This window comes from Oncorhynchus nerka, linkage group LG27, assembly GCF_034236695.1.
Source record: "Oncorhynchus nerka isolate Pitt River linkage group LG27, Oner_Uvic_2.0, whole genome shotgun sequence".
In the NCBI taxonomy this organism is placed as follows: domain Eukaryota; kingdom Metazoa; phylum Chordata; class Actinopteri; order Salmoniformes; family Salmonidae; genus Oncorhynchus; species Oncorhynchus nerka.
In genome coordinates, this window is record NC_088422.1 from 28,520,231 (window position 1) to 28,533,723 (window position 13,493).

Consider the following 13,493-nt stretch of genomic DNA (forward strand, 5'->3'; position numbering starts at 1 on the left):
TTGTGCTATGACAATCAAGGGGCCCTTGACTTTAAGCCATTTTTTTTTTCATGGGAGATTTACAATATCTGCCTAGTAATATTTTCAACATCATATCTTTCAAAATGTTCCATCTTTTATGATAATTTGTTGGTCCATTTACTTACAAAAAGACTGTCGTTCAATCACTCTGTATCATACAATAGACAGTATTTTGAATATGATACAGTTGAAAGGCACTGAAATATAAAGGCATTGGAAACTTGATTTTGGTTTGAAATTTGACACAGCCTGGTCTCATGGACTATATGTAACATAGTAAATGTAAATCCGGGACACTCGAATTAGTATAATATGTATGATTTGGTATGGTTACAATAGACTAGAGCTACTCAAGGAGGGTGTTTGGTGGATGTTTTTTTATTTTACCAGGCAAGTCAGTTAAGAACAAATACTTATTTTCAATGACAGCCTAGGAAACAGTGGGTTAATTGCCTGTTCAAGGGCAGAATGACAGATTTGTACATTGTCAGCTTGCAGGTTTGAACTTGCAACCTTCTGGGTACTAGTCCAATGCTCTAACCACTAGGCTACCCTGCCACCGATGTGTCTTGAGAACACAACCCAACGGTTGTATGTTCGAATCTCATCACGGACAACCTTAGAATTTTAGCTAGTTAGTACATTTTCAACTACTTTTTAGCTACTTTGCAACTACTTAGCATGTTATCTAACCCTTTCCCTAACCTTAACTCTTTTAGCTAACTCTCCCTTAACCATTCAACCTAACTCCTAACCTTGACCCTAAGCCCTATCCCTAAACCCTAGCCTAGCTAATGTTAGCCAGCTAGCTAACGTTGGCACTAGCCAGCTCGCTAAAATTAGCCACAACAAATTGGAATTCATAACATATCATTTTTGTATCATCATTTGTAACATATTGTACATTTAGAAAATGTGTAACAAATTTTACTTTTGGCTAAATCATATCATACAAAATGGATGATGGACATCAACAAATTAACACATAACATCCAAATGGAGAGTCTCGGATTTACCTACAAAATAATACAAAATGCTCTGAGACTAGGTTGTTTGATATGGTCCATCTCAATCATGGATTAGATGGTGACCTCAGTCTGCGAGCCAAACATGAGTAGATTTGATGTTTGGCCAGAGGGGCCATTAGGTCTAGACTGATCTAGCACTCATTACTATGCTGCTGAATGTTGTTCAATACTGGTTGGAGCTACAGTTTTATTGCTAATAAAATTAGGATTAGTACTGATTGATTGTATTTTCTGGCACAGATGTGGTTTCTGGAATTTTGATATCACAGTTTAATTCCAAAATCTATATTTCTACCAGCAATGGGAACTCACAACTTCAGGTCATGTTTCCACACGCAATCCTCCCCTGCTCCCGTTTCCTACATACAACAAGCCTACAGTGCCTTCAGAAAGTATTCCAACCCCTTGTCTTTTTCCACATTTTGTTGTGTTACAGCCTGAATTTGAAATTCATTCAATTGAGATTTTGTGTCACTGGCTCACACAAAATACCCCATAATGTCAAAGTGGAATTATGTTTTTGGAAATTAATAAAAAATGAAAAGCCGAAATGTCTTGAGTCAATAAGTATTCAACCCTTTTGTTATGGCCTAAATAAATTCAGGTGTCATGTATTGTCATGTTATGTCTTGTTCCTGTTCTTTCTCTTCACTTCGTTTCCCCCTGCTGGTCGTATTAGGTTACCTTCTCTCCCTTTCCTTCCCCCAGCTGTTCCTCATCTCCTCTAACTACCTCGTTTACTCTCTCCCACCTGTTCCCTTTTTTCCCTCTGATTAGGTCTCTATTTCTCTCTCTGTTTCTGCTTCTGTCTTTGTCAGATTCTCGTTTGCTTCACCCTTGTCCCGTCCTGTCGTAATCTGCCTCTTCATCAGATGCTACGTGTAATCAGGTACCTCTGTCCTCTACAACCCGCGCCTACCCGGAGAGACCAGCAGTCTGTTGCCGCTAACCCTGCTATTCTCCTCTGCTGCTAGAAGGGGACTCTCCTGTAAAGATCAGAGGACTTTATGATTTATTTGTCGCCCTCTCTGCGGGTTGTCTATTTTGTCAACCGATACATCTGAAGAGGATTTATGTCTTCCCTGTGTTTGGACATTAAAATACTCTGTTTCTGTTAAACCGCTTTTGGGTCCTCACTCACCTGCATAACATCAGGAGTAAAAATGTGTGAAAACATGTTTTCAATTGAGTCCATATATTTTGAATTCAGGCTGTATCACAACAAAACGTGGAATAAGTCAAGGGGTATGATTACTTTCTGAAGGCCCTGTATATCTTAAGCATCAGTAGTTAGGAGGTTACAGTGGGCTGATATCTCATTAAACCTACACTGAGTGTACAAAACATGCTCTTTCCATGACAAAGACTGACCAGGTAAATCCAGTTGACAGCTATGATCCCTTATTGATGTTAAATCCACTTCAATCAGTGTAGATGAAGGGGAGGAGACTGGTTAAAGAAGGAGTTTTAAGCCTTGAGACAATTGAGACATGGATTGTATATGTGTGCCAATGAAAGGGTGAATGGGAAAAACAAAATATTTAAGTGCCTTTGAACGGGGTATGCTAGTAGGTGCCAGTTTGAGTGTGTTAAGAACTGCAATGCTGCTGGGGTTTTCACGCTCAACAATTTCCGGTGTGCATCAAGAATGGTCCAACACCCAAAGGATATTCAGCCAACTTGACACAACTGTGGGAGGCATTGGAGTCAGCATGCCTGTGGAATGCCTTCGATGCCTTATAGAATCCATTACCCCAACGAATTGAGTCTGTTCTGAGGGCAAAATGGGGTGCAACTCACTATTAGGAAGGTGTTCCTAATGTTTTGTACACTTAGTGTATAGCCAGACTGATGATGTGTTCCCTTTAGGACTCAGCGATCCTGAACACGGCTGTGCTAACTGGGAAGAAGGTGGTGATGCCTGTCAGGACCGTGGCTGTGGAGGAGGATGGGTCAGTCACTGATGTCTCAGACTTCACCGACTGCAGCTCCACTGATGAGGACATCCTGAAGGTACTGTACAGCAGGCTGCCTGCCACTTGATGCCACAGTGGTACCTAGCATTTACAGTTGTGTAGAAGGTGTATGTGTTTTAAAACCTCATCTTATTGGTGGAAGTACTTGGCACTTTAACAGACACAAATAAGAAAGTGAGAGTGTGTTTCTTCAACGTGTAGACATGGAGACGTCAGACTGAGTGTTGCTAAACACAGAGCATTGCAACACAGAGGTTTTGGGGCTACTCTAACATTCACCTTCATTTCTTTCACTGAAAGCAACTTTACTGTACAAACACTCTTAGAAAAAAGGGTTCCAAAGGGGTTCTTTGGCTGTCCTCATAGAACATTTTTGGTTCCAGGAAGAACATGTTTGGGTTCCATGTAGAACCCTCTGTGGAAAGGGTTCTACATGGAACACAAAAGGGTTCTTCAAAGGGTTCTCCTATAGGGACCTTTTTGTACAGGTGTCAGTGCCATGACAGGTACTTTGCAGGTCTGTGGTGTGAACAATCATGTCCAATAACCAAGGAGGTGATTTGAGGTCATATGAAGACGAGACTGTTTTGACTGTGGTCAGGAGGGAGTATAGTGCTGGATGTATGTTTTTCCTGTCTGGCTCCAATGAGACAGGAGGGCCATGTAGGGTGGGTGTAAGAGGGGAGGAGAGACTGCTAAAGGCAAAGAAGTTGTACCAAAGTCACCTCTCCACATTCTCTCTACCACATCAGAAAACGAAGAGTGAGTGACACTCCAGTGATGTCCTCCATCAAGCCAATCAGCTGCTGAAATGGACACATAACAGGAAATGACAGGGAAACAAAGGGAAAAACTAAACTCATATTCCTTTTTGTTATTGTTGCACAATGTCACTTTGTTATTACAGCCATTCGGCCAGTATAAGTATAATTATAGAATATAACAAATGCTTATCCAAGACACATTTCTTTATTGTTATTCTGTATTTTAGGAGACCCATTAGTACATGACCACTGGAAATGTGTAGTGTCTGTTGTGTAATATAATGTAATGTTTTAGATATGAGATCAGTGGGATTATGATAGTGACAACAAAATGTAAATCACTGTTCATTCATTTAAAAAAATGACCCCCCCAAGCTGTGTGTGTTTGTTTGCTGATCAGATATCAGTAAGTTTGAGTCGCAAAATTTGCCCTAAGCTTCTTGGTTTAGCGGCTCTACTCAGATATCTTTGCTCTTATGATGCAAGTGAAAAAAAAGTATGATATCTACAGATGATAAATGGCAAGGCTTTATTCCATAAAAATAATTCTGGGCTGAAATGCCAAAACAAGGTCAAATCTGTGATGATAAAGAGGCTTTTAATAAGTATGGAAACATTTGCCTTGTCAGTTATGTGTGAAGAGAGTAATGGGTACTTTTGTGAAAAACAATGAGATTAAGATTAATCTGGCACATCAAATATCAAAATCAAGCACAATGACAAATGGCTATTAATAAAAGTCTATTCTCTGTACATTTTTAGGATCTTGTGTCATGAATACAGTATACTCACTGCAACCTTTGATGGTTATTTGGAAGATCACTAATCCATGCAGTTGGTATCCACCCTGTCAGCACAGTTACTGATAAAAGTTTGTGAGTCGAGAGAAAGATTAAATTCATTTTGTTGACCTGAAAAAGAGATCTTTTCACTGCTATGCCACTTGTCTTTCATCACTTCACACACTGTCATTTGTCTTCCTTCACTTCACTCAGTATCAAGGGAGAGTGAGATCATCTCTCCTTCAGGTCAACAAGATGAATTTCCTTTGCATCTTTCACTCGACTCACAAACATTTATCAGTAACATCAAATGAAACGTAACTTTCAGACACGGTACAACACTGAGTTATACTCTGTGCTATACTCTGTGCTATATTCTGTGCTCCATGTTGAGATTGTGTCTTTGGAGCCTTGGCTTTTATTTAACCTTTATTTTAGTAGGCAAGTCAGTTAAGAACACATTTTTATTTACAACGACAGCCTACCCCGGCCAACCCAGACCAAGTGTGCACCATCCTATGGTACTCTCAATCATGGCTGGATGTGATGCAGCCTGGATTCAAACCAGGGACTGCAGTGACACCTCTTAGCACTGAGATGCAGTGTCTTAGACCGCTGTGACACTCAGGAGGATAGAAAGCTTGATTCCCGGGACCACTGTACTTCAATTGTATGTACGCATGACTGTGAATAAAAGCGGATAAAAGTGTCTGCTAAATGGCATATATTATTATATACACTATATATACAAAACTATTAGTGGATTTGGCTATTTCAGCCACACCCGTTGCTGACAGTTGTATAAAATCAAGCACACAGCCATGCAATCTCCATAGACAAACATTGGCAGTAGAATGGCCGGTACTGAGGAGCTCAGTGACTTTCAACGTGGCACCGCCATAAGACGCCACCTTTCCAACAAGTCAGTTGGTCAAATTTCTACCTTGCTAAAGCTGCCCTGGCCAATTGTAATTGTCATTGTGAAGTGGAAATGTCCAGGAGCAACAACGGCTCAGTTGTGAAGTGGTAGGCCACACAAGCTCACAGAATTTGACAACTGACTGCTGAGGTGCGTAGTGCCCAAAAATTGCCTGTCCTCTGTTGCAACACTCACTACCGAGTTCCAAACTGCCTCTGGAAGCAACATCAGCACAAGGACTGTGCTTCGGGAATTTCATGAAATGGGTCTCCATAGCCGAGCAACCGCACACAAGCCTAAGATCACCATGCACAATGCCAAGCGTCAGCTGGAGTGGTGTAAAGCTCACCGCCACTGAACTCTGGAGCAATGGAAACGCGTTCTCTGGAGTGATGAATTACGCTTCACCATCTGGCAGTCTGAATGACGAATCTAGGTTTGGCAGATGCCAGGAGAATGCTACCTGCCTGGATGCATAGGGCCAACTGTAAAGTTTGGTGGAGGAGGAATAATGGTCTGGGGATGTTTTTAATGGTTTGGGCTAGGTGTCTTAATTCCAGTGAAGGGAAATCTTAATGCTACAGCACACAATTACATTCTAGACGATTCTTTGTCAACTGACTTTGTGGCAACAGTTTGGGAAGGCCCTTTCCTGTTTCAGCATAACAATGCCCCTGTGCACAAAGCGAGGTCTATATAGAAATAGTTTGTCGAGATCAGTGTGGAAGAACTTGACTGGTCTGCACAGAGCCCTGACCTCAACCCCATCAAAAACCTTTCGGGTGAATTGGAATGCCAACTGTGAAACAGGCCTAATCTCCCAACATCAGTGCCCAACCTCACTAATGGTTGTGGCTGAATGCTTCAGGGATTTGCTTTCAATCTTCCAACATCTAGTGGAAAGCCTTCCCAGAAGAGTCGAAGCTGTTATGGCCGCAAAGGGGGTATCAACTCCATATTAATGTCCATGATTTTGGAATGAGATGTTCGATGAGCAGGTGTCCACATTCTTATGGTAATGTAGTGTATATTAAATATTTTGGGGAAATTATTTGATTATGTTGCCATGTTAATATGGAAGGGTTTGTGACTCAATGAGCGTTAACTAAATGGCGTATTTTGGAGATGAGAGGACGAGGACTCTTACCTGGGAGCCTCAGGCTGAACAGATGCTCTCAGATTAAGGATGATTGTCTGACCTCGTCTACCGCCTGGATGAAAACTCTTGATGATCTCATTGAAAAAAGATCAGTGCATAATAGCACGGACAGTTGTTCATAACTTTGCATAACTGCATTGTGGGCCCTAATGTTACATAAGTGCTTGATTAGACGAGGTAGCTGCAGAACCTTTTTACTCCCTTTCCAACTCAATTCTCCATGTTGAATCGGGGTAGAGTCATTTAACCAGAACACCATTTTAGTTAATGAGTGCAAGCTAATTATTGTCACAGGATGTCACAGGACCCCCCCACAACCAACAGGACATTACTCTGACAGTACATCTTCTAATTGCTAAATTCATGAATAGATAGATAAGCAATCTCTGCCATTTGCATTCCTCCTTGAGCCGTCTGTCAAAGTCACTGATCTTTTTTTCTGCTACCCTGAGCACTTACGGGAGCCAATGACAACTGTATTTCGATGCTCAGTAAATTATCCAATTGATTAAAGCAAGGGATGTTGATAGAACCAAGCCGACTCTGCACAATGTCTTCCAGGGTTTCAAAAAGCACATGAGATTTCTCAATGGGCTGACAGAAACTACTCGCCAAGGTTACATTAAATTAAAATGTAATGAATGTGTTTTCTGTGTGTTTTGATGTCCAATATAGCACAGTGTGTTATTGAATTAACATACATTTGCAATGTTATATCTTGTTATGACCTGTGCTTTGTGTTTAGTGTGAATGTTCTCTGGATAAGTGTGTGAATTGGACAATCTTCCTGTTAAAATGTAATGAATACTTTTAGGTGTCAGGGAAAATGTATTGAGTAAAAAGTACATTATTTTCCTTCGGGAATGTAGTGAAGTAAAAGTTGCCAAAAATATGAATAGTAAAGTAAAGTACAGTACTACTTCAGTAGTACTTTAAAGTATTTTTTACGTAAGTACTTTACTCCACTGAGTATTTACCCATGAATATCATATGACAGGAAATGTATGTTTTTGGTTAGACCTGTTTTGATGATTTAGCCATTGTTATTTTGTCTGCTCCTCCTGTGTCCAGGTGTCGGACAGGTGTGACTATGTGTTTGTGAATGGGAAGGAGATGAAGGGCAAGGTGGGGATGATGGTGAACTTCACCTACAGCTACCTGAGTGCTCAGCTGGAGATGAACGTGTGGATCCCACGGCTGCCCCTCCAGATCGAGGTGTCTGACACAGTGCTCAGCCAGATCAAGGGGTGGAGGGTGCCCATCATCACCACCAAGAGGTACAGTAGGACCCATACAACAGCCACCCCCCATTCCTGTCACACAGTAAAACCTTCACCCATTGTACATACTAGTGTACGTACATACTGTAGGTACAGTGGGTAAAGGGACCAGTATAGAGGGCTAGTTGCCTGAAAGGCAGCCTTATCTCTAAAATGAGTCTACATTTTTATAAAAAATAATACTTTGCAAAGAGCTCAGGCTTGTGTTTTAATACCATTACCTAATGTATTACAATACCTCAATGTGATCCGATTTCCATTTTTTTATTTGGATCTACAGAGTAAGAGAATGACAATGACAAACAGTGATGAGATTAACAGGGAAGAGTCTGTGTGCGTGCATGCCCGGGTGTGTTGAGACAGGTGTGCCCTGTGCTGTAACGTAATACAGTGTTTCTCTTCATTCCCTAGGCTCAGCTGGAACAGCGAGGAGAAGGAGGAGGATAAGAAGGGCAAAGGCTGCATGTTACAGTTCCAGCATGCCTTGGTGCGGGTGATCACACACTTTATAGCCGAGCAGTCGGACCCCCGGGAGCCACAGGCCTACTTCCTGGGCTCAGACTGGCAGGTGGACGTTACCAGGCTGGTGCGTTACTTCCTCAAGGTGGAGGACCCTCACATCGCCAGACTGCAGGCAGGCAGGGTGCTGTCAGGACGAGACGTGGGGAGCACCTCCATCCAGGTATGGTAACCATCAGGTCTGATTGGAAGCATGGCTGATTGCCTGTTTAACTGAATGTTTAACTGGGCCTTCATCCAGAGATGTGACATTGTATATTGACATGATAGGATATGTAATGCTGTCTGTGTTTTGTGCCTGAGCAGGTGTTCTCCCCGCTGTCTGACTCCATTCTGGCAGAGAAGACTGTGACGGTGGTAGATGACAAAGTGACCATCACAGAACTGGGGGTGCAGCTGGTCACTGGCCTGGCTCTGTCCCTGCAGCTCAGCCCAGGAAGCAACAGGGCCATCCTCGCCACGGCAACCACACAGGAAGTACTGCAGAGCCCCAAACAGGTGCTGTTTACGATCTTCTTGAATGTCAGTCAGATCAGACACCGGTGCACTGTTGAGTTTAATAATATTCAATTCAAGTAAAAAATAATATTGCTATTTGTTCTCATCAGGAGGCTGTGGTTAGTTCCTGGGTCCAATTCAGCGATGACTCCATGACCCCTCTGGACATCTATAACCCTGCCTACTACCGTGTGACGGTGACCTCTCTGGATGAGGGCGTGGTGTCGGTGCAGGGCTCCCCGCCTGCAGTGGTGGCAGAGGGTGAGGGACAGGGAGTACTGGTCAGGGTGGAGATGGCCATCTGTGAGGCCTGCCAGAAGTCCAAACGGAAGAGCACCCTTGCCGTGGGCAGTGGCAGCCTCAAGGTCAAGTTCCAGGTCAACAGCCGGCGCTTTGACAGCAGCAACAGCAGCAGCAGTAATGGAGGTGGAGGTGGGGTTGGCGGTGGCAGAAGTAAGGACAGCAGCAGTGACTATGGGAACGATGGGGAGGAGGTGGACAGTGAGAGGAAGCAGCAGAAGCCCCAGCAGACCCTGCCCAGTAGTTCTGCCTCTGAGCGGGAGGAGAGTGCCATGCGCAAGGTCACCACCACCGCCAAATCCACCGAGCGTGACTCTGCTCCAGGCGTGTCCAGTGATGGAAACAGCCAAGGCGGTGTAGGCGGAGTCATTGAAACAGGAAGTTTCTTAAATGCTGGAACCCTCAACAGCCCTGCCAGCCCTATCAATGACAGTGATTATAGTAGCCCTAGTGACTATAGGACAGCTGAGGGGACAGACAGTGGGCTAGTTGAAGATATAGGTAGTGTTGCAGTCAGTAGCACTGTGAAGGCACCTGGTAACCTGGTCAACTACAATAACCCCTATCAAGAGGAGGTGCCTGACCAGGAGCCAATGGGGGTGGACATGGGCAGCGAGGACATGCTGTCCAACCGGCCTCTCTCAGACCTGGAGATTGGCATGTACGCCCTGCTGGGGGTCTTCTGTCTGGCCATCCTGGTCTTCCTGGTGAACTGCATCTCCTATGTGGTAAAGTTCAGGCACAAACAGCCCCCCTCTCATGGCCAGGAGCCCACGGGGCACAGGCACGACTGGGTGTGGCTGGGCACGGACGCTGAGCTGGTGATGAACGTGCCTGGCAGTCCTCCCCAGCAGGACAACCAAAGCGCCACCACAGTCATAGACATTGGGTCTGATAAGACTGCCTCTCTGCCCAGGCGACCCAGCTGCCTAGTCTCCTCCAGCCCCTCCTCTCCTCTGGGCTGTGGGGGCTCTGTCAGGGCCAAGCCCATGAACCGCAACGAGTCCATCCATTCGCCCACCAGCAAGAGGAAGAGGGTCCAGTTCACCACCTTTGCCTCTCTGGACCGTCAGCACTCCCCACACCCCCCCAGAGAGAACGGCCATGGGATCCACTGGGTGGGGAAGGAGGAGAACTGTGTTGAACCCCAAGTGCCCATCACAGAGCCCGTGGACCATTTATAATACGTATCGGGACTGTTTCACCCCAACTGTGGGTGTATATGTGGCTTCGATCACCTCAATGCCTTTATTCATGGATAAAAGCAGACAACATAAGGAGCATCACTACTACTGGTTATACTTATTCATTATATGTGATTACGCAAAGATCCTTCTTCATTTCAATATCTGTAAAGGCGTCTTACTGTACATGTAAATATCTCAAATGGTTTGCGAGATACATTTTTATATTAGATATTGGACAAAATGCTGTGAATACGTGTGAGGATGCTTGTCATAAACTGACTGATGGCACTTTGTGTGGTGGAGAGAGGTTTAACCATTTGACTAGTTGAAGGATTTATTTTTACAAAGCTTATAGACACAAAAGCCTCTTTTATACCTGGTGCTAACATGTGTCTTTTTTCCTGCTTTGTCCACATTCTGATTGTGCCCACATTTTCAGAAATATGTCTACACATGGTATTGAAAGGTGTGTCGTATTTGTCCGCATCGTGACGAGATTTCCTGGTCCCTCTCCGTATGCAAATAGTTTGACAGCTGTTCTTTCAAAATTATATTTATTTATTTTAAGACCCATATTGATGTCATAAGTCAATAATTTTATAAAGCGGGATCCGTCCACACTTGTAAGGTAACAGCGGGTCACTGACTACCTCCAGAGGTGGTTAGGAAGATCAGATTGCAATGCATATTTTAATCGTCTACACCTGTCTGAAAATCAATCAGAAGTTGTGGACTAGATCAGGACAAAGAATGCATGTTAGAACCAAGTATAAACGGGGCTAAAGAGAGTCTTTGTTGCATGTGAAATTTTTTATTCTCTTACCTTTACTCACATGGTGGTATCCCCCTCACCCATAAACGGACACGCTTTACAAACAATTTATCCAGAGTGATTATATGAGCCACTCCTAAAGGTACTAAACATAAGCAAGTGGTATTTTTCTATATGCACTGTTTATGTCTTCATATTGTGTACATTCATGTTTGATTTGTTTTTTGATTGTGTCTGAAATTATTTTTCATTAAAGATATATCTCAATGATGTGTGTATTCCATAGAGTTCCACTATTATATATTTAGTTCTATGGTATTGATCATGTGATCTATCCGATGATTGTAGACTAGATACTGCACTCGACGAATCTGTTAGTCCTAGAATTCTTGATTTATTTTGCAGTCTGGGGCAATTTCCGATTTAGGAATTGACGCCTTTCCTACACATGCCTTCCCTACACACTTCTTAGTATTTGGTATTCACACTCTGCAGGTATGGCTACCTACTGCTGAAAACCCTCCCGCTTGCTGGCCAACAGATTTTCTGGCTAATAGAGTTTTCATTTAATAGGGTTTTCAGTAAACGTATCTTAAGCCATCCCTTTAGTGTATCTTTAATTAGGAATTTGTCCACAGCCTCAATAGAATACATAGAGAGAATGTGTTCAGAATATATGATCAATGAAAGAATGCTATCTATGCATCTTCATCTCCGATTTAGCACCAACTGGTAGATTTAAAAACGCTCTGATTTTGTAAACTCAGCAGAAAAAGAAACGTCCTCTCACTGTCAACTGCGTTTATTTTCAGGAAACTTAACATGTGTAAATATTTGTATGAACATAACTAGATTCAACAAGTGAGACATAAACTGAACAAGTTCCACAGACATGTGACTAACAGAAATGGAATAATGTGTCCCTGAACAAAGGGGGGGGGGGGGTCAAAATCAAAAGTAACAGTCAGTATCTTGTGTGGCCACCAGCTGCATTAAGTACTGTAGTGCATCTCCTCCTCATGGACTGCACCAGATTTGCCAGTTCTTGCTATGAGATGTTACCCCACTCTTCCACCAAGGCACCTGAGAGTTCCCGAACATGTCTGGGGGGAATGGCTCTAGCCCTCACCTTCGGATCCAACAGGTCCCAGACGTGCTCAATGGGATTGAGATCTGGGCTCTTCGCTGGCAATGACAGAACACTGACATTCCTGTCTTGCAGGAATTCACGCACAGAACGAGCTGTGTGGCTGGTGGCATTGTCATGATGGAGGGTCATGTCCGGTTGAGCCTGCAGGAAGAGTACCACATGAGGGAGGAGGATGTCTTCCCTGTAACGCACAGCGTTGAGATTGACTGTAATGACAACAAGCTCAATCCGATGATGCTGTGACACACAGTCCCAGACCATGACAGACCCTCCACTTCCAAATTGATCCCGCTCCAGAGTACAAGCCTCGGTGTAACGCTCATCCCTTCGACGATAAACGCAAATCCGGCCATCACCACTGATGGAACAAAACCGCGACTCGTCAGTGAAGAGCACTTTTTGCCAGTCCTGTCTGGTCCAGCAACGGTGGGTTTGTGCCCATAGGCGACGTTGTTGCCGGTGATGTCTGGTGAGAACCTGCCTTACAACAGGCCTATAAGCCCTCAGTCCAGCCTCTCTCAGCCTATTGCGGACAGGCTGAGCACTGATGGAGGGATTGTTTGCTCTTGATGTAACTCGGGCAGTTATTGTTGCCACCACGTAAATGTCACCCAGGTGTGATGTTCGCATGTCCCGATCCTGTGCAGGTGTTGTTACACATGGTCTGCCACTGCGAGGACGATCAGCTGTCTATCTTGTTTCCCTGTAGCGTTGTCTTAGGCATCTCACAGTACGGACATTGCAATTTATTGCCCTGGCCACATCTGCAGTCCTCATGCCTCCTTGCAGCATGCCTAAGGCACGTTCACACAGATGAGCAGGGACCCTGGGCATCTTTCTTTTGGTGTTTTTCAGAGTCAGCAGAAAGGCCTCTTTAGTGTCCTAAGTTTTCATAACTGTGACCTTAATTGCCTACCGTTTGTAAGCTGTTAGTGTCTTAACGACCATTCCACAGGTGCATGTTCATTAATTGTTTATGGTTCATTGAACAAGCATGGAAAACAGTGTTAAAACCCTTTACAATGAAGATCTGTGAAGTTATTTGGATTTTTACTAGTTATCTTTGAAAGACAGGGTCCTGAAAAAGGTCAGTTTCTTTTTTGCTGAGTTAAAATGGTGTGTCTCAGATTTCTGTACA

General features: G+C 43.7%; 1 protein-coding gene across 1 annotated transcript in view; it reads left to right on the top strand.

The window, feature by feature from the left end:
• LOC115111194 (transmembrane protein 132D-like) overlaps positions 1-11,475 on the top strand; it is a 44,387-nt gene extending 32,912 nt beyond the window's left edge. The window contains exons 5-9 of the mRNA XM_065011530.1: positions 2,919-3,062; positions 7,721-7,926; positions 8,341-8,611; positions 8,755-8,946; positions 9,057-11,475. Coding sequence (XP_064867602.1) covers positions 2,919-3,062; positions 7,721-7,926; positions 8,341-8,611; positions 8,755-8,946; positions 9,057-10,430 — 2,187 coding nt within the window. The 3' untranslated portion in view covers positions 10,431-11,475. The remainder of the gene's footprint in view (positions 1-2,918; positions 3,063-7,720; positions 7,927-8,340; positions 8,612-8,754; positions 8,947-9,056) is intronic.
• Positions 11,476-13,493: the final 2,018 nt, after the last annotated feature.